The sequence below is a fragment of the Alternaria atra genome, assembly GCF_907166805.1.
Source record: "Alternaria atra isolate CS162 genome assembly, contig: 21, whole genome shotgun sequence".
Taxonomy (NCBI): Eukaryota; Fungi; Ascomycota; class Dothideomycetes; order Pleosporales; family Pleosporaceae; genus Alternaria; species Alternaria atra.
Genome location: NW_025091319.1, coordinates 1344280 through 1364511, shown reverse-complemented (window position 1 = coordinate 1364511; position 20232 = coordinate 1344280). Strand labels below are relative to the sequence as shown.

Below are 20232 nucleotides of genomic sequence, written 5' to 3'. Positions count from 1 at the left end.
AAGCCGGTGTCACAGCAACAAACATCCCTCTTGGTATACACTTGCAACGATACATGAGCATGGAGACAAAATGCCGTCGGCATGTGTATGCTGTATCTGACTTGACGACATCGAGTAAAAAGATACTAGGCAGTTGCCCTTGCAGGTTTGCGGCGCAGTCGGAAGTGTGGGGGCAATGTCGTGGGGTCAGATGGGGCAACGTATCTAGCCGGAAGGCGGCGGTCTCCGATGGATACCATCTTTTTACCATCAAATGTCGACGAATCTCTGTATATTGTATGATAGACGTCTTACGCTCAGATAAAGAGCACGTTCTGTGAAAAGAATCCAATACTGTCGTTGTCTATGCTCGAATTCAAGGTTCCAGTCACAAGTTCGCAGGATGGAAATTTTGTAGTTGTATTGATGTAATTACTTTCTCCGTCACTTTCTCTCGCGATTACTACTAGTTCTGTACTCACCCTGAAGTGAATCTACACAAAGACGTGTTCATTGAAATTCTGCAAAACCCATCTTCCGCTTTTGTCTCCTGCTGCCTGGCCGTACTCATTCTTCACTGCAACACCATAGACAGGTGATCCAAACACATTTCATATTACATCGCCATACACAAACTCTGGGCTGCCATCGTAACTTTTCCTAATGCCGTACACAGAATATTGACACAAGAAGAGAAACAACGGCCAAAACAAAAGTTTGTTGGCAGGGCTTTGTTCTCCTTCTTTCTTATTCTTTTGTGTCTCTCCCTCATCCCTTCCATTCCGAACACATGCCGTGTCGTCCCATGTCCTTATATTATATAACAGAATCTCATCTATATTCAGAACAGTTCAGCTCAGCTTCGGCCCAATTCCATCAGGGCATGTATAGTTGACTCACCCACGTACGTATGCCCTAGTATCTATATCGCCCATCATTTGATCAACATCTCTTCACCAATACACAGTCATTAACTACATCATATTGCACAAAGTGTGAGGCCTCATCAACTACGCCAGGTTGCCCATCTATAACACTAAGCGAAAGAGAAAAAGTAAAATTAACGATGTCTCTACATGGTCATCCACTACGGACCAAGCCCTTTCTCACCTACACGATTATTCTCACGCCACACTTTTAATACACAACGAAGTGCATCCGAGTGGCGCGTGGAGCGACTTAGTCTGGATCGCTTGCGGGAGCTTTGGCATCTGCAATGCAGGAGTCAAGAGGATCTGAATCAAGTGGAGATAGAGGACGATTTCGACATGGGATACTGATTCACCAAATCAAAATCATCAGACATTGAAGAATAAGCAAGAATGGAATGAACTTTTTGAATTCTTCCTTCAGCTGATGTGCAGAAGATTGTCTAAGCTAACCAGAGCATGTGGCTCGGCCTGCCCTCCATCCTCTGTCGAGGAGTGGGCGACCAGTAGTCGTGATCTTCATGGTATCGTTTTGAAGCTAACCGTTACTCCACCCATTGAACAAAAGCACAACAGCTTAGTTCATCTGCCTGACGAGCTGGTTGATGAACTCCTCACGGTTACCAAGGTCACCACCCTCGATGAAGTGCTTGAACTTGCGGGTGCGGAAACCACCGGTGGGGGAAGAGAGCTTGAAGGGCCAGAGGAAGTTGGAGACGGCCTTGAAGTTGGGGCCGACGGTGTAGATCTCGTGGATGATGTCCTCAATGCAGGTGATGCCGAACTTGCCGAGGTTGGCCTCGATGAGCTCGTTGTCGGTGATCGGCAGACGCTGCTTGTTGACCTTTCCGTAACCGCGCTTGTAGACAAGCTCGCGGACGGTCTTCAAGTTGGGGTAACCGTAGGCGACGAAAGGCTCGACGATCTTCAGCATCTCGCTGGTAGCCTTGGTGAGGCGGACGAAGACACCGTTGTTGATCTGGAGAAGACGAAGGAGCTGGAGGGTCTTGCGCTTCTTGGGGTCGATCTTGTTGATACTACTCGGGTTAGCATGCGACTGGGAAAATTCTGAACAGAGCCACATACCCCTTGATACGGACAACGAAGGCGAGGCGGGACTCAGCGGGGACGAAGAGAGAGTTGTCGCGCTTTGCGGCACGCTTGGCCTCGATGACATCGCGCTGGGCCTTTGCGTACTCCTGGGTGTACTTGGCGGCGCGCTCCTTGATGACCTCGCGCTTTTGCTTGCTGGCCTAAGAAATCTTAGCCAACTGTGATACTCCTATCTGCTTGCGCAGGTTCTGGGAGACTGTTATACCTCACGCTTCTTCTTCAACTCAGCGGCCTGAGAGTCGCTGGTCTTCTGGTGGGCCTTCTGCTTCTTGAGCACCGACTCGGGGACAGCGATGTCATTCTGGGTGGGAACGCTGGACAGATTAGCTGGGTTGCGATGAATTGACACAGCGGTGTACTCACGATGAGCGGGCCATTTTGCTGGTGGTTAGTATCCTTGTTGTTGTCGGAAGCTGGAGGAAGAAAGTTCGGCTGGCCAACTCGAAATTCATGTGCGGGCGCTAGTGGGTGCGCCAAGAGCGAGTGCAGCGCTAATGCCCCGCTCTATTGGCCCGCTCCTCGCAGCTATCGACATTTTCCTGAGAGCTACCAACTTGCGACAGCTGCTGCAGGTTTGCAAATTTCAACTTTTACATACATCTACTCGCAGCAATGGCACGAGGTGGAGGTCGCGTAAGTAGATACTGCATGCGCCACACGTATATAACGCCCACTGACTTCGCATAGGGCGGTGGTCGCAAACCATTTCGCGGCAAGGGCAAAGGTCGCGGCGGCGGCGGTGGTGGTGGAGGACGTGATACTCGCTCAGAGCCATGGTCCACCATCGAGCGCAAGAATGAGCTCTTTGAGAGCTACTACCGCATGGGAGGATTTTTGGAGGAATCAGAGTTCGAGGAGATGTGGAAGGCTCTCCAGACCGACTTGCCCAACAGTTTCCGCTTCACTGGTACCAAATCCGATGCCCTCGCAGTGCGCGAAATCTTCAAGCAGCGCTATATCCCCGCGATCGCATCCAAGCAGTTCGAGGGCAAGCCAGTGTCGCCTCCCGAGGCAGTGCAGGCCTTCCCCGATGAGCTCGTATGGCACATGAAGACCCACAAGAAGGTCATTCGACGACATGCGCCCTTTGCCGATTTCCAGAAGTTCCTCGTCGCCGAAGCCGCATCAGGAAACATTAGCAGGCAGGAAGTTGTCAGTATGATCCCGCCACACTTTCTCGACGTGAAGCCAGGAATGGTGGTCCTCGATATGTGCGCAGCACCAGGAAGCAAGTCGGCACAGCTGGCTGAGATGATCCACGGCGACGAAGAGGAGCGTGTACAGCGGGTAGCGAACGGCGAGTCGGTTGACCTTACCCAAGACGGTGACTACAGCGACGGCGGACGTTCCACAGGTCTCCTCATTGCCAACGACTCCGACTACAAGCGTGCCGGCATGTTGGTCCATCAGGTCAAGCGCCTCAACTTCCCCAACCTCATCGTCACGCAACACGACGCCTCAATCTTCCCCTCGATCGAACTGCCGAGCGACGGCAATAAGAAGCAGTACCTAAAGTACGACAGGATATTGGCTGACGTACCCTGCTCTGGTGATGGAACAGCTCGTAAGAACCCGAACGTATGGCAAAAGTGGACGCCCAAGGATGGTCTTGGTCTACATGGGCTTCAGCTACGCATCCTGTTCCGTGGTCTCCAGATGCTGAAGAAGGGCGGCCGTATGGTATACTCAACCTGCAGTCTGAACCCTGTGGAGAATGAGGCCGTCGTTGCAGCAGCCATCGAAGCTTGTGGTGGCAACTCCAAGGTCCGACTAGTAGACTGCTCAGACCATCTGCCAAACCTCAAGCGAAAGCCGGGCCTCAACACATGGAAGGTGCTTGATACATCCTCGGTTACCGCTGCAGGAGAGAAGACCGCTCACATGTTCACCAACTGGGAAGCATACCAGAAAGCCAGGGCAAAGTATGAGGCAGAAGAGCCAGAACGCCAGTTCTCCACCAAGGTTACTCCAGGATGTTTCCCACCTGTACCACAGTCCGAAGAGGAGCGTATTCCCCTCGAACACTGCATTCGTGTTTACCCACATTTGCAAGACACTGGCGGTTTCTTCATTGCCATTCTTGAGAAGCTGGACGACATCAAGATTGCGCAGGTACAGAACCCAGAGAACGCAGCCAAGGCCCAAAGATCGCATACCAACGCCGACACAACTACCGATTCATCCATCCCAACCCCTGCTGAGAATGTGATTGAAGCAGACGCCACCAAAGGAGAGTCCGCGGATGATGCTTCCGAAGCCGCGGCTCCATTGAAGCGCAAGTTGGAGGAGTCTGAAGACACTGAAGCGCCCAAGAAAGCCAAGACTGAGGATGCAGTCGCAACACCAGAGACCAAGCCAGCAACCAACGGTTCGGCTGCCCGCTTGAAGCCTGAGAACCAGTCTCAAGCCAAGGAGTACTTCGAATACCTTCCCTCTGACGATCCGACCATCGCCTCCATCATGAACTTCTTTGGCATCGACAGCCGCTTCCCACGCGACCGCTTCATGGTCAAGAACAAGGAAGGACTCTCCCTCAACAAGATCTACTACACTTCCGACCTTGCGAAGACCATCCTCTCGCTGAATAAGGATCGTGGCATGAAGTTCATACATTGCGGTGTTGTAATGTTTGTTTCGCACAAGATCAAGGACCAGGATCGTACGCAAGCGCCTTGGAGATTGCAAAACGAGGGTATCCGTATCCTTGAGCCATGGGCAAGGAAGCGGATAGTCAAGCTGGAGAAGAAGGAGACACTACATCAACTTATCCGGGAGATGTTCCCCAAGTTACCGAAAGAAGGTGACACCGGTCTTGGTGAAGTTGGTGAGCAGCTCCAGCAGATGGACGTTGGCTGCTGCTTCATCCGCGTCGAGAAGGATGAGGAGCAGGGCATTCCATTCCGCATGGTGCTCCCACTTTGGAGACATCCTGGTAGCGCCAACCTGATGGTCGACAAGGACGACCGTAAGGCCATGCTGCTTAGGTTGTTCAACGAAAAGGACACTGAGATCATCAACCACGTTGCGGACAAGGCCAAGGCAGAGCAAAAAGCTCTCGAGGCTGAAGAGGCAGGTGAAGATGATGTCAAGGCAGACGGAGAGGGAGATGTCAGTGATGGCGAGCAAGCCACCGAGGCTATGGTCGCTGAAGAGGAAGAGGGAGCTGCGAAGGTCGACGACGAGGACGTGAAAATGGGCGATGATGCCTAGGCGTCATCATCACTCAAAAGTCACTGGGACACTTTCGGCTTTGGCCCACGATCTATGGCCTGCATTTGGGTTGGCGTTTTGTTAGTTTCATCTATCATCTGCAGTATAGCTTCTTAGTCTATCACGCATACCCATGTATGAATGTCATGATGCAATTATTCAACACCTTGCGTCCAAAATACTTCATGTTTCAATCACTACCTCTGACAATCTTCATTACAAGGGTATTCTCCACTAAAGACACAAAAACGCCCAACGACAAAGCTTTGTACGCCATGAGATCATACTTGGGAAAATATAAAGATAAACCAACAACACCATTCACCCAAGGCGATACCGACTCCGAAAAAAGCCTGCCTAAGACTTCTCCTTGTCGCCTTTTGTCATCACACTCTTCCCACTCTTCGTGCTCTTACCACTCTTTGTACTCTTCAAACTCTTCTTACTCGCACTCCGCTTCAATTTCGCTTTGAGTTTACTCCATTTCTCGCGCAGACCACCGTCTTCATCATCATCGTGGTCCTTAGGCCTGTCGACGCTATCCATACTACCTCGAGGGTATTCTAGCTCACTACCCACATCGATGCTGTCATTATTCCTAGCATGCTGTTTCCTAGGTGTCTGTTTAAGAGGAGTGTGAATACCAGAGGCGACATCTTTGTTTCTACCCAGAAGCATGAATTCGAGGGTTTGCCAGGCGGGCATGTTTGCAATGGGACCGTCTTTTGAGTTTGCTTGGACATCTGGGTTCTTCCAGGGGCAGTGTTCGCGATGGGATTCGAGGAGATTGAGGCGCAGGCTTTCAATGGGTACGTCGAGCTTTTTGCTCATTTCTTCGAGGCGCGTGGCGGAGGAGAGCCAAAGACCTAGGCGCTGGAAGCAGTGGTTGCATACTGCTAGGGATATGCGGGATTCTGAGACGCCGGTCCAGCCGAAGAGGGCGAAGGCGAAGGCTACGATATCTGTGGGTGATAGGGGTGGCTCGGTATTAGATGAGGTGAAGAAGGAGGATGGTATGCGTTCAAGAATGTGTTGTATCGATGGCTCGGGGTATGTGATGTGTTCGAGGAGGGGAAGGTCGGCGGATATGGCTTTGAGGAAGCGGTATCGATCAAGCAACTCCGCTGAGCTCTTCGTGCGTGACGCGATAGGGATGTGATAAATATCCTCTGTTCATCTTGTTAGTTGTGTTGCCGCTTGCAGTGCATACGTAGTCATACCTTGACAACCGCGCTTCCTCCACAAGCAATCATCCGCATGTCCTTCTGTGATAAAGTCCTTGTATCTCTCTACCAAAGCCTCATCGATGTCGAAGGCTAGATCTTCGCTCATCTCGAGCTCCTTCCCATTGGCATCCTTGCGCTTAGGCCTCAACTTGACCGCAACGCGATTCTCACACCCGCCCTTGCAGGCCACTGTGTTCCAGATGTCGCAACTCCAGCCCCTCTTCGCCCACTCAACCTCATTGATAGCATCCGGCTTGGTGGTCCACTTTCTCACGTCCGCGAACGTCTTCAGTCTCTCTAGGAAGTGCTCTTGACTGTATGGCTGGAAGTTTGGTGCTTTGCGCGGCGTTGAGGCTTTTGGCGTTGAAGCTTTTGGCGTTACTAAGGTCTTGCCTACAACTTTGATTGTGCCTTCTCTCCGTGGAGTGAGAAGCTGTTCCTTTAGCTGTCGTATGCGCTCCTGTCCTTCGGATATGCCTCTCTGACGCTCCATACTTAGGTTTGCGCTGCGCGGACGCTTGTTTGGATGTTCAGGGCTGTCTGATTCCGAAAGCGCGGAGAGCGAAGCAGTGGATGCATTTGACTCATGGAGAGTGCTCGCGAGTGAAGTGGTTGAGTTGCTGGCGGTGAGGTTGTCGAGGAGCTTGTGAAACTTGCGCTTTGTGGTCGCAAGCGCGGGCTGCTGCTCTGTCGAGGCCATCTTTTCAGAGTGAATACAGTGCGCAGTGATGCGGATCGATGGGCGCAATGCTCCGAGTTTGATTCTGGAAGTGCGTGTGTTGTGGAGGGAGTCTTTGTGTCGATCTTTGTTTACTGTCGCGTGAGTCGGATGCACAACTTGGCTATTCACTCAGCATCCACGTGTATGTTCGGAATGATACAATATGACTTTCGTCTCGGGAGACAAGACTGCAGCCTCGAATGTCTGTGCACTAACACGAGTTGAAAGCCGTTGGTGTTGTTGCTATGGCGTCCAGGCCAAAAGCAGTAACCTCCGCCCGCAGCGCCAAGCCCAGCCCTCCATGGATGATGGGTTGCGTCAACCCACCCACCTGCAGAACCCCACCAAAGAAACGAGGGGCTGAAGATTGTTAGTGTTAGCCCATGCCCGCCCAAATTGCGCCATCAAGATTCTTTCTGCTTGCACTCGTCATCCTGGCTATCTCCATCGTCAATCCATCGTTGCTCTCTCGTAGTGTTGCTCGCCTCTCTCAGTTGAAACTTCACTTCTATCCGTCCGCCGCATTCCAACCCTCACAGCACTTACACACGAATTCGAATCGAAGCATACATACAATGGCCTACGAAAAGGAATTGGAGATTGCTCTCCTAGCTGTTCAGCGAGCATCTATCCTCACAAAGTCGGTATACTCGAGCCATTCCAAGGGCACGCTGTCCAAGAGCGACTCTTCCCCCGTCACAATCGGCGACTTCGGCGCCCAGGCCCTGATCATCGCATCGATAAAGCACGCTTTCCCCGAGGATGAAGTTGTTGGTGAGGAGGATGCCAATGATCTGCGCAAGAATGACTCGCTCCGTGACCTTGTCTGGGATCTCGTACAAGCAGCGAAGCTAGACGACAGCTCGGCGGAGGAGAAGATTGGTGGACCCATCAAGAGCGCAGATGCTATGCTGGCAGCACTTGACCAGGGAAACAGCGAGGGTGGCAGGAAAGGCAGGATCTGGGCACTCGACCCCATCGACGGCACAAAGGGCTTCTTGCGTGGTGGACAATACGCTGTCTGCTTGGGTCTCCTCGTAGACGGTGTACCTACCGTGGGTGTCATCGGCTGCCCTAACCTTCCCGTCGACGACCAGGCTCCTCTCACCCAGACAACCGGACAAGATGCCGACGACAAGGAGGGCAAGGGCGTGCTATTCGGCGCCGTCAAGGGACAAGGCGCTACAAGCCGACCATTGAGCAAAGGCGCTCTCACAGAAGCAAAGGACATCAAGATGAAGCCCCTCTCTGATGTTACTCAAGCCACATTCTGCGAGTCCGTAGAAGCAGGCCACTCATCACAAGGCGACAACGCTGCCATCGCATCAAAGCTCGGCATCACCAAGCCCTCAGTGCGCATGGACTCACAGGCCAAGTACTGCTCCATCGCCCGTGGAGCCGGTGACTTGTACCTCAGACTGCCAGTCAGCAAGACATACCAGGAGAAGATCTGGGATCACGCTGCCGGTGTTGTCCTCGTCCAGGAAGCAGGCGGTGAGGTCAGTGATGCGTACGGCAAGCCTCTTGACTTTGGTCTTGGAAGGACACTCAGGGAAAACAAGGGTGTGGTTGCTGCGCCAAAGGACGCGTTTGCAGAGGTTATCAAGGTTGTCAAGGAGGTTTTGAGTGCCAAGGAATAAACATGTTGGTGATGGTTATCAATGATACACACGGCTCTCTACTGAATTATGCAGTCTTGATTGTAATCAGCGTCAAGGTGACCATGGAATGAGTAAAGCTTTTTGCAAGAACCGTCGAAGAAGATGCTGGAGGCAGGCTAAGTATAGTGAGAACAAGTTCAACGATCGAATTGAAGCCAGATGCTACTATAGAAGAGAAACGAGAGAAAACAACAAACGCCAGGCTGCGGAACGCAAAAGGCTGCAAGTTCCCCACATAAACCTACTACGCCTACTCCCATGTTCCCTTGAAAACCCTATATGCCAACCAAAGCCGTAGCTGTTTCCCGTTATTTCACCATATTCCCCTGGGTATCACCTGCCATAGATTCCGCCGCCTCCATAGAGACTGTAAATCTCTAACCTTACTCCTTAAAGTCAATCTGATGTTTCTCTCCATTTGGCTATGATCGTAAGAGAATTTGATGCTGTGTTGTTGAAATGAGCTGTTGTTGCACTGCGGTGCTTTCACGGGTTGCTTGCCGTGCTGGCTATTTGGCATAATCTCATGCTGTAATTGTGGTTGTGGGTGTAAGAATACCCCCTCCCAGAGTATCATCGCCGGACTCGTCGACAAAGGTACTTTCAGTGCCTGCGTCGAGATCGTCTGTATCTATATCCGCCTCTGCACCGGCGTCGTTGACTCCCTCGGACTGTTCTTCTTCATTGCCGTCGTGTACGTGCTCAGGCTCGACCTCTACCGGCAGATGCAGAATGTGAGCACTCATGCCAGGCACAGGGGTGAGGTGCATCTGCGCTAGTCCCTGTTGAAGTGCTTCGACGTCCTCATTTACGTCTTCAGTCATCTCGACGTTGTTCTCTTCGTCATCGGAATGGTCGTAAGCGACATGGTAGGGCGAAGGTCCGGATGCACTGATGGTTGTCAAGTTTGCAGGTTCTTCCATGACACCGAATTCTGTCGTGACGGTAATAGAGTCTGGGCTCGGGATGGGTAGGTCGTGCGTGAGTGATGTGGAGGAGCCGTCGATGGTTTGGTTGACGGTGCTTTCGTCGTAAACTGTTGTGAAGAACTCGAACATTGCTCCGGCCAACTCATCTGCCAACCCACGCTCTTCCTTGTCCTTTCTCTGCTTCGCTATCGCGCGGAGTTGTTCTTCTTTCTTTTGTTTGATCTCCGCCTCAAGCCGGCATTTGGCGCGGACATTGGGTTTGTGCGTGCACGTTGGACAGTGATAGTTGACGGTGCAGAAACTGCATGTACAAGTTGGATTCGATGATGCACATTGCTGTAGACATATGTTAGTGAACCGATTGGAACAGATATTGGGCCTGGGCTTACATCGCAAACAAGTACTGCACATTCCGAGCACTCCTTAAGAACTCCTGGACACTGTGGCCGGCCGTCTCCTGCAGGTCTCGGAGACTGGCAGAAGTATGCACCACAACCACTCCACTGCACGGGATGCCGTGGATTGCAGGGGAGTGGAAGAGGGTTTGTGATTGCGTGATTGACTGGAGCACGTTGCGAATTCGGGGACCAAGCACTAGTGGGTCGGCCGCGAACGCCAGATACACTGAAGGAGCGTGGACGCCCAGTGCTGATAGGAACAAAAGAGAGCGAGGTTGCAAGTTGAAAAGGTTCGGGGTTTGAGATGGAATTGAAGGATGTTGTGGCCGACATATCGATTGACGAGTGTTGAGGAGCAACCATAATCTGGGACTGAGACATGGGTGTCTCGGAAGACTCAGATTCATTATCACCGGTGGAGTAGAAGTCGAGATGGGATGATGATGCGGTAGGTGTGCGTTCAGGATCCGGTGTACTGACCCTGTTTGGATTGAACTCAGGTATCACAAGGCGTTGTGGCGGCTCATTGTGTGATCGTACGTGCTCTCGCTCGGTATGCAAATCCCGATAACCACACTTGCGAACCTTTAACGCTCTAAAATCATGCTCTTTGCATATCGGATTCTTGCAAGCCCGACATGAAACTTTCCATCGGAAGCTTCGGTAGCAGTCGTTACACAGACCTCTCGGACATGTTTGTTGCTGGAGGTCAAGCGAATCCTGCTTCAGGTACGACAGGATATCAACATCCTCCCCAAGCACGTACTCATACAGGCCGTTATTCTTCAACTCCCGGATGTAATCCACAGGTCGAAGTGTATTGCTGAAGTCAGGATCTTCAAACTCCTTGGTCCGCGGCAGAGGCGCTGCACGTATCTTATCGGCTCCTCTGCCGCCTAATCCAGTACCCAGAACAGCAATACCGCCGCCACCAGAGAAGATGGGCTCGAGGCAACACCAATGCATGTTCAGTTTTGGCGGTTCTCGATTCACGGGTGGTACAGGCATGCCATTGTTCCCGCCATCTTCGGAATCCGAGGAGTCGTCATCCTGTGCGCTCTCATTCATTAGATTTGGTGATCGGGTCGCACCCGGGGCCCACCAGAAGCGATTCTGGTCAGCCTTATCCTCTTGGCTCCTGTCCTCTAATGGTGCAGAAGACCCCGACGCATGTCCGAGTGTACCGCCCAGTGTAGTGCTGTTTCCAAAAGCCAGGTTTGCGAAATGCCGTGTCTTGACTCGTTTTCTCGGTATCGGCCTATTGAAGGCACAGCTCGCACAAAGCGTCTTTCGGCACCCCATGCAGTGCATGCGGACACTACATGATTCGCATCGCTCCAGTATTGTGTCGTTGCACTGCGCGCATTTGACCTCTTCAACAAAGGCAGTGTGGCTCCTCCGCTCGTGCACTGGGACGTGTTTGCCTTCTCCTGCCGAGTTCCCGTCCTCTGGACCAAGTGGCTCGCCGTCTTCTCCTGTCTCGGCAATTTCCCATAGTCGGCCATCGTGTTCGCCCAACTTTGTCGTGCCTTCGACAGGACCGATGCGGTTGCTCGATCGCCACAATCTATCAAAGGGTACCCAAACTTCCATGTTCTGCGGTCCTGCTCTTCCTGCATGGTAATCCTTCCGTCGGTTGCACCTGCCGCCTGGTGTCGGACACCATGCTGTATCCGTCCATATTCCCAATTGGTGACATATCTCGATGAGCTGGTGGGTGGGGTCGGAGTCGGAGTCTCTCCGAATGAGGGAGGAGGGGAGATAGGGTCGGCGGCGGTGGTGTCGACAGCGGTAGGTATATAGGCTCTTCAGAGCGAGGTCCTTCTGCATCCATGGTGCGTCCTTCAAAGTGTATGGCTCTAGGAAGGGAACGATGTGGTACTTGATGGAGACGTTCTTGCAGCCTCGTACGGACAGATGCTGGAGGGTGTCTATCCGCGGGGCAAGGACGCTCCCAACCAGGGCAATTCCAGTCACGGCCGTGTTGCAGAGGTCTAAGCTGGTCAAGCGTGTCCCATTCGGCGATATGATCTGCTTGAGCAGAGCGTCGAACGAGTAGGCTTTCGACTGCCGTTCCCTGTTCTCAGGCGTCTCGTTGCCCGGCGAGCCCACTGCAACAGCGGGCTGGGGCAGCCTGAAGGAGAGCGTCTTCCATGCGAGCGGGTAGCGTTGCAGGAACTGGCGCAAATGACGTGATGTGTGGTAGAGTTCGAGGAGGGTGACGGTAGAGATCTGGGCGAGGAAGGATTCGAGAACGGGCGGGTAGGAGGTGAGGATTGATTCAAACAGACTGAGGGCGGTTCCTGGGGTGGCGGCGTGGTTCAGTGTTATCGTCTCGGTATGCGTCGTCGCCGGCTTGGAGCCATCGCGGGTGGTGCAGGCCCAAAAGTCGCCCTGGCCGCCGTGGTGTTGCGTGCTCATGCTTCGTGGGCTGCTGGCGAGTGAGGGTGTCTACACAATCACGGCCGGGGAGGAGAGAGGAGCGACATGCACGAGTGGAGCGCGTTGAGTCGTGTCGCGCAAGCGAAGGTGGTCGTGTGAGATGGCTTGGCCAGCCGTCCGGTCGCAGTCAGGGTTCTTGGACTTGGGCCAAGGATGAAGGCGATCCGTCTGCCGTGTCCGGGCGATCTCTCTGCCTCACCGATAGCCAGGTGCGACTAATACACCACCTTCACTTTGATATCCGGCTTACGGTGCCGATTGACTTCATCACAGACGCGAAACTTGACATGCCAAGCTGAGACTTTGATAGATACGCATTCGGCCCTCCTCATGCTGGTTCCGGCGCCAATCAGCCTATCAGCCAGCGGCACATTGCAGTCCCTCCTTCAGCCTTGCCGCCGCAACCCTCTGCCAACTCAACACAGAGCATCACCTGGCGACACTAGTGGGCATTGCTTTTGCTTGTTGGTAGACTTGATATTTCACGTCCATTCGCTTATGTGCGACAGTAATCACACCATCCGCGCTTGCTGTGCGACTGCTACTGAAACCCCTTTACCCCGCTGTCCTGGGACAATTCGCCACCCCTAGGGATATCATTGCTGAAGGAAACAACATCGAAACTGAGAAACATTACATAGGATACGCTAAAAGTGAATCAACCAGTGCGCCGGAATAAAACCTTGAACAAAATCATCGGCCCACGTACCCGTGCGCAATGTTCTCCGACAAAAAGAACGGGTCGCAGGGACCTGGCGCGCTACTGAATGCACACACAGGGCGGTAGCCGGAGCCCTGGGATGAGTGTGACTTATATCTGGATTAAACAATATTTCAAGCGAGATGAACACCATGCTAGAACACCCAGTTGCCCTGGGTATCGCGGTCTTCAAGGCCGTCAAACAGGACAATGTCCCATTGCTCCGATTCATCATCAGCCGGAGGCCATAGAGAGTTATCGATGAACGAGAACACTGGAAGATGCTGCCCTGTAGCCGTGGCATTCATCAACTTGCCCGCATCAGAGTCGAGGTCGAACACTGACCGCATGGGCAGCTTCATGAACTCCAATTCCACCGTCCCGAAGAACGGTATTGTATGGCGTACTTTGCCAACGGGCTGTTTGCTCGGGTCTAGCGACGAGAGGATCTTTTTCAGCACTACGGCACTTCGCGCCGCAATCCTTTCGCGTGGACTTGCGTTGCCTAACTTTTCCATTTCGCCGATAAGACGACAGATCATAGCGAAGTCTGTCCCTTTGGTCTTCTTCACCTCGCTCTTTTCCTTTGTGCCCAGCTCGATGACGATGTCGAGTGTGAGAGTGACGGCAGCAATGAAGACTCCAACCTCGGCGAAACGACAGCAGGCTTGTGTGATGTTTGAATTGCGAAGAGCGAACCATCTCATCAAGACGTTGCGGCAGGCCTGTAACGCCGTGACCTTTGAGTAGTCGTATCGATTGTCCAAATGTGCTCTGAGCAAATAAGGCAGATGGATAAACAGCTTCATTTCAAAGTGCCAGACCTGCACCATCAGCCGCTCCAGGGCAGCGAAAGACTCTGGCGACCTCGCCGTCGACGGTATGTTTGGCACCTCCCAGAAATCCTTGGGCATCTCCTTCACAAATGACTCCAGCTGCTCGTCAAGTGCCAGCGCCGCTGAATATGCTTGTGGTGAGACATCGCGATCGAGCTCCGCAACTTGTCTTGTCATGTAATTGAGTTTTGAGCGATGGAGCAGATGTGCATCGGCGTCTGGCGGAAGTGGATAGTCATCCGCGCCGAACGGGAGGCGAAGGTGCAGTCCCAGATACCGATCAAGGTCGACGAAGGAGCGCCAGATCGATTTCGCATCCGTGATCGCCGGGATCGGTGGGTTGAGGTCGTCCTGCGCAATGATGCGTTGGAATCCCATGAGGTGGGCCAGGTTCAGACCGCGTCGCACGACGAGCCACGACTGCCGTAATGAAGCACTATTCATATGGTACAGAGCTAGAAGCAATAATGTCTCAAGTCCATGCAGTGTCATCATCTGTTCATCTGAGCAAGTTACAAGTGATGTTACCGTCGAAACGTAGTTTTGCATCGTTGCGTCCAAATTCCACATGCTCGATAGTCGCGAACAGTCGAACTCTGGTGGGAGTGAGTTGATGCAGATCGCCAGATGCAAGAGCGTGCGCGCCACGATGATGGTTCGCTCTTGTCCAACGGCGTGCATGTCTAGAGCGTACGACTGTAAGTCCTTGTGAACATAAATTTCCTGGGAAGCACGGTAGATGCCTTCTAGGATCATCCACCCATTAGACGATTCGAAAATGATATCTGCATCATGTTGTGAGGGTAATAGGGCTGCCAGTGTTCGATGGTTGCTGTCATAGCCTGCGGACTGCCCTTTGGTATCTGATTTGTCGACCAACGTACGGATAGAAGGTGCTGATGTCCATGTGTGCGCTCCGAGCTGGCAACGTTAGTGCAAGCGACATGACAGAAAGAATTCGACTTACGATCCCATCGCCCAGTGAAGACATGCTGTACGCGTCACTTGGATTTCCGGACATATCCGGTTTACTTTCCTTTTCGCTAGAGCCCGAGGCAGTGAGGGTAGGGCTGTGTGGCACAGTAATGGCCGGGGCTGTGGTGGCATTTTTACGACAAACAAATCTCTCAAATAGTTGTTCAAGTTTGCATAGCCTTTCCTGGATGTGTTTCGAACATTGGTTTACTTCGTCTACCCGATCCGGTCCGTTATTGTCCATACCTACGCCAGGGCTGATGGCCGTTTGGCTCGCGTCCACTTGAACCTTTGGCTTCTTGCCTGTAGTATGTTTAGCATTTAGATCTAAGCATATATTGATGAGTCCTGGACTCACATTCCCAGTATGCCCGGCGGATACTTTTGCAAGGCCTCTTCTTAGAAGTGTTACTCGCGTTGCTTAATGAATCCATGATAATCTGAACGACAACAAATGATAAATGCGATGTAGTTGACAGAGACCCGATGTTCCTATCACGGAACCATACCAAATATGGGCGGCCATGTTACTTTCATAGTGGGGTGAACGTGTTGCGATGGCAATTGCTGATGTGGAGCTGGCTCTCGGGGCGCCGGCCGGGATTCGTCCGCAACGGAGGCCGAGAATTACTCTACTTTAGTAAGTCATACAGTTCCGCCGCTTGGTAACAGCCTCTTCGGCTCGTACAAAAGCGTGGCCACTTCAGTAATCATATTTTTACCTTAATATGTAGAAATCCCTCGTACTTCAGGCTCCCGAGATGTCCTGTTCTTCTTTGGGTCGACTCCAAAGCTCGTCCGGTGTTGAAGTTAGCGACTTGGAATTACTGAGAAACCGGCACGAAAGATGCTCCGGCGGAGGTATCCCACGAGGCGACCAGTGCTTATGCGCGTAATCTCCGCCCTGCAAGAGCACACATAACAAAGCCACGCGCAATGTTGACAAAGTCTGCTAAGTGCCCCTCGGAAACGGATACTTTGTCACCAACATGGCCTTCAAGATCGTAATTTCTGGTGTCACTGGCCGCATCGGTGCACATGTACTGTATCACGCGCTGCAAAGCCAACTCGTATCGACGGTTATCGCATTGTCACGACGGCCCCCACCCGGGATCGAGATGCACGCTAAGCTCGAGGTAGTGTTGCTTGAGGACTTTACAAAATACCCCGACGATGTGCTTGCAAAGCTATCCGGAGCAGATGGATGCATCTGGTACCCAGACACTTGCGTCTTTCGGCGCAATAATTACTGATGTCGTCAAGGTGTATGACAACAACTGCCGGTGATCCATTGTTAGAGTTAGATTATCCCAGAGCGTTTGCTGAGGCATTTGCATCGACGATGCCAATCGGTGCAAAGCCCTTTCGATACTTACACTTATCAGGCGGGATGGTTGAACGCGATCAGGAAAGATCATTATGGATGAAAGGCTCTATGCGCAAGATCAAGGTGAGCGATTATTGTATTTCTATAGACCGTGCGCGTGTACTGCAGATAGAACGGTTCAAAACAACCTGGCAAAGTGCTGACTCTGCGAAGGGTCGAGGCGAAGTTCAAATGGTCGATTTTGCGCAGGCCAACGAAAGCTGGACCACAATCATAGCTCGGCCAGGTATGGTCGTGCAAAGAGGTAGTATTATTGGAGAAGCTTCGATGATTGTTGCTGGCTCTTCTGGCTCTTTCATTCGATACGACGAGCTTGCGCTTGCACTCATTGACGCAGTTATGCATGGGAGTGAAGAGCTCTTGCTGCCTCTGGCACTTGTGCAGCGAGGTCAAAAGTTGGCGCAGGAGGCCACTAAGTAGACTCTTCGGTCAGAAAGACGGCAGACAAGGGTGGGGACAATATGACAGATTCCATTCGGTCCATGAGTTGGCGGCGAAGACACGGCGCCAAACCACCGCCTGATGCCCACCTGTAGGATGTGTTCCGCTGATAATCAGTGTCAATGTCCGGATTGCTACGTTTATGCGCCTGATCGATCGGTTTAATCTATGTGCATCGGCTATCTGCTGGTATACTCAAACTCCGATGCAATGTAACACTGCTAAAGTGGAACACTTTCAGGCGTACATATCGTCATAATCTTCTTCGTCATCGTCCGCAGGTGGTGGTAGTGGCGGCTGCTTCTTCTTCAAAAGTTCTTTGCGATCCAAAGGGCATGTTGAGTTCAGCTTAAGCCACGGTCCTATGCAGTCCAGATCGAAACGATGATCATCGTGGCAGGGCAGCTGGACTACGAGGGGATATTTGTCTATGGACATACCAATCAGCCGAGTTTCTCATGGGATGCACTGAAACATGCGACCTACCCTCGAGGAATGGGTTCACACAGATTGGGCACATATCAGAGGGCTTCAAGTCTTTCTTCGGTACCCGCTCCAATTCATCCAAGAAGCTGTCAGGCACGCCTTTCAGTTCTGTGGGTGGATCGTCAGCATTCTCGCGGAGCACCTCGATCATGTTTGCCAACAAATCCCCATGTTCGTTGTTCTCGTCCGCCGGTCGTCCGCGCATGGTCTCGAAGGCGTTGGCAAGCAAGCGAAATGCCGCCGCCATGTTCTCAGGCTGCGGTACAGCATTGGCATTTGTATGCGCGCGGGGATCCGACGTGTCCACGAGTTCGAGCTGCGAGAAAAAGGTCGAGAGGTCTGGTCGGCGTGAGGGTTGCCGCGACTTGTCGTCTTCAGTGGAGATGTTGTGTTCGACTGCCTGAGTCAATTATTGCACTGCGCATATAGTCGCCCGCACTTACCTTCGTAGCCAGACATGGTGGCGATGTTGTCAGGTCTAGAGTAGGATTTGTGTTTCGGCCGATGTTCTCGTCAGCTGAATTTATGAAGCTATGCGGAGTAAACGCGTCACAGTAGCCTACAACCCAACGAGACGGAGAGAGCGATCCCCCTCAATTGTGGCGCAGGTGGCGTTGTGCCCGTATTTGGCTTAGTGCATACTAGCCACACCCACCACTCGCCACTGGAACCCAGGACCAAACACCTCCCATTTGCGTTATCATGCCGTAGTCTTCTTTCTTGATGAGCCGCTGCCCTGTTCTCGTTACATTGACGTGTGGCGCAGTACTACCCGTCACCCCCTATGCGCGCTCATAGACTTCGAAGAAGACTTGGCACCAAGGAAGCTTATCCATGCGGTAAAGATTTTTCGCGACACCTACGCGTTCACTCAACGTAGACGGGAAGGTCAAGCGGTTGATGTCGGTCGCCGAAGGTAACTGCGGAAGAGTTGCGATGTCAGTGGGTGTCCATACCCCTATCGAGCGACGCTACCTAGGTACAGCCCTAGAGGAATCCTCATCGCCCGCTTGAAATTTGACTCCATGTGCTTATCTTTTTGATATCCGGGGAAACAAGCAAGTCAAGGCCAGGTACAAGTCTCGGCAAGATGCGACTCCATTGGAAACCACTGGCGTCCACTCGAAGCAGATAATTGGGGCGTTGTGGAGCCGATGATCCAGATCATGCACAGCCTCCTGGTGCCCGCAAGTCGTCACGCACACATTTCTTGATATACCTTACAACACAACGAAAGGGGCGCAGTCTTCGCAGCGGCAATACTGCCAGAGGAGTCGGACACAAAAGGCGAGGCAGCCTCTGTGACACTGGAGGTCTGACGCTTCACACTGCCAGTAGAAGTCTTACAGCGCACTCTATCACCGCTTTGACCAACGCCAACACTTACTACCCCCTCCTACATACTTCCCTCCATGTCGCTACTCGTCATGTCAACAGATCCTCCTTCTACTCTGGATCGACTATCGCCTTCCTGGTTACGACGCCCGATGTCTCGACGATCAACATCGCCCCAGAAAGAGTCGCGGCCGGCAACAGCAAACGGCCTACTTGCACCAGAGCCAGCACAAACATCTAGCAATAGCGATGGCTCACGATCGCCGCGCTCAAGCTCATCTGGCCGGCGTGGTTCCGTAATGGGATTAGTCAACAGATTGCGTTCGCCATCAAATGCTAGCCTCGCAAGTAACAAGTCGCAAGACGCAGACTTTAGTGAGATCGAAAATTGGTTCTTCGGATTCCGAAAGTACAACCAACTAGTCAGCAGCACCATAACGCCGAATCAGACCTATCCATCGAAGGAGTTTTCAAAAGCCACCAAAGCGCTGACGAAGAACTGTGGGGGCAAATTTCTCCACGGGTTACCGGAGGCTGTATTCGACTTTTCTCTACTATGGTGTCCTGCAGGGCAGATGACCAGAAAAAATACCAACGAACCATCCTGGAGCTGGTCCGCGTACGAAGGTCCCGTGAACTTCCCATTCGACCCAACGAGCTGCCCAGATGTTTACAAAATTCCACGAAGCGAGGGCGAGTGGTTCCAGTCAGAGGTTGTAAACTTTCACATCGGGCCTCAATCTGCGCAATATACAGTCCGACGCGAGAAGGGCAACTCCCTGCGCATCAAATATCCGCCTTATTTCCACGCGCCACGCGGGTCAGATCACAGCAATGAGTCGAATACATTACGATTCACAGCGAAAACTATCTCCGCCAACGCCTTTATCGCCGAACAAATACAGCATGAAGAGAAGGATATCCCATGCTCACACCTCATCAATGAACAGAACTTGCACTGCGGCGTCATCATGGATTACGAATCCGTGATATCCGAACCATCATCCACAGGTCCCTTCGAGTTCGTCCTGCTATCGCGCAGCTTATGGCGCGATCCCTCACCCGATAATCGGAAACCTGGTTCGAACACCATGCATCCCCCAGGTACACCAATCTGGGACGGAGAGCGGTTCTTATGGGATTCCAGGGTCGATGATCACGACGAGCAGTTTGCGACGGGACCCTGGAAGATGCTGAATGTCATGCTGATTAAGTGGGTCGGTGAGCATGCAGAGCGAGTGGCTATTGCACGGATGCACGAAGACGAGTGGAAACGACATAATCCTACGAGGTCGGACATTGTACTTCGATGAGTTTCTTTTTTGGCGACGCGCGTTTGCGAAGGACGTGACCAGATTGGTTTCAGCATGCTTGCGCGCCACATGACGCGGCCTTTTTCTTTCTGGAGCGATGAGGCGAACAGCGTAGAGGAACAGCACTTGATAGAGCGCTGTATACGCATAG

General features: G+C 52.4%; 8 protein-coding genes across 8 annotated transcripts; 3 read left to right on the top strand and 5 right to left on the bottom strand.

The window, feature by feature from the left end:
• Positions 1-1485: 1485 nt before the first annotated feature.
• On the bottom strand, positions 1486-2398 carry ALTATR162_LOCUS884 (uncharacterized protein; the record flags this gene model as incomplete). Its single annotated transcript, XM_043308478.1, has 4 exons — positions 1486-1945; positions 1995-2161; positions 2227-2335; positions 2385-2398. 4 exons carry the CDS (start codon positions 2396-2398, stop codon positions 1486-1488), a joined length of 750 nt encoding a protein of 249 aa, XP_043164413.1.
• Positions 2399-2633: 235 nt separating this feature from the next.
• Positions 2634-5231, top strand: ALTATR162_LOCUS883 (uncharacterized protein; the record flags this gene model as incomplete). Its single annotated transcript, XM_043308477.1, has 2 exons — positions 2634-2654; positions 2709-5231. 2 exons carry the CDS (start codon positions 2634-2636, stop codon positions 5229-5231), a joined length of 2544 nt encoding a protein of 847 aa, XP_043164412.1.
• Positions 5232-5588: 357 nt separating this feature from the next.
• On the bottom strand, positions 5589-7157 carry ALTATR162_LOCUS882 (uncharacterized protein; the record flags this gene model as incomplete). The annotated part of the gene is made up of 2 exons (XM_043308476.1): positions 5589-6400; positions 6452-7157. 2 exons carry the CDS (start codon positions 7155-7157, stop codon positions 5589-5591), a joined length of 1518 nt encoding a protein of 505 aa, XP_043164411.1.
• Positions 7158-7753: 596 nt separating this feature from the next.
• ALTATR162_LOCUS881 (uncharacterized protein) lies at positions 7754-8818 on the top strand (the record flags this gene model as incomplete). The annotated part of the gene is made up of 1 exon (XM_043308475.1): positions 7754-8818. One exon carries the CDS (start codon positions 7754-7756, stop codon positions 8816-8818), a length of 1065 nt encoding a protein of 354 aa, XP_043164410.1.
• Positions 8819-9363: 545 nt separating this feature from the next.
• On the bottom strand, positions 9364-12587 carry ALTATR162_LOCUS880 (uncharacterized protein; the record flags this gene model as incomplete). Its single annotated transcript, XM_043308474.1, has 2 exons — positions 9364-10104; positions 10158-12587. The coding sequence occupies 2 exons, from the start codon at positions 12585-12587 to the stop codon at positions 9364-9366; spliced, it is 3171 nt and encodes a 1056-aa protein (XP_043164409.1).
• Positions 12588-13463: 876 nt separating this feature from the next.
• ALTATR162_LOCUS879 (uncharacterized protein) lies at positions 13464-15553 on the bottom strand (the record flags this gene model as incomplete). The annotated part of the gene is made up of 3 exons (XM_043308473.1): positions 13464-15065; positions 15112-15422; positions 15478-15553. The coding sequence occupies 3 exons, from the start codon at positions 15551-15553 to the stop codon at positions 13464-13466; spliced, it is 1989 nt and encodes a 662-aa protein (XP_043164408.1).
• A 1631-nt stretch (positions 15554-17184) lies between these two features.
• Positions 17185-17892, bottom strand: ALTATR162_LOCUS878 (uncharacterized protein; the record flags this gene model as incomplete). The annotated part of the gene is made up of 3 exons (XM_043308472.1): positions 17185-17375; positions 17434-17829; positions 17877-17892. The coding sequence occupies 3 exons, from the start codon at positions 17890-17892 to the stop codon at positions 17185-17187; spliced, it is 603 nt and encodes a 200-aa protein (XP_043164407.1).
• A 953-nt stretch (positions 17893-18845) lies between these two features.
• Positions 18846-20081, top strand: ALTATR162_LOCUS877 (uncharacterized protein; the record flags this gene model as incomplete). Its single annotated transcript, XM_043308471.1, has 1 exon — positions 18846-20081. One exon carries the CDS (start codon positions 18846-18848, stop codon positions 20079-20081), a length of 1236 nt encoding a protein of 411 aa, XP_043164406.1.
• Positions 20082-20232: the final 151 nt, after the last annotated feature.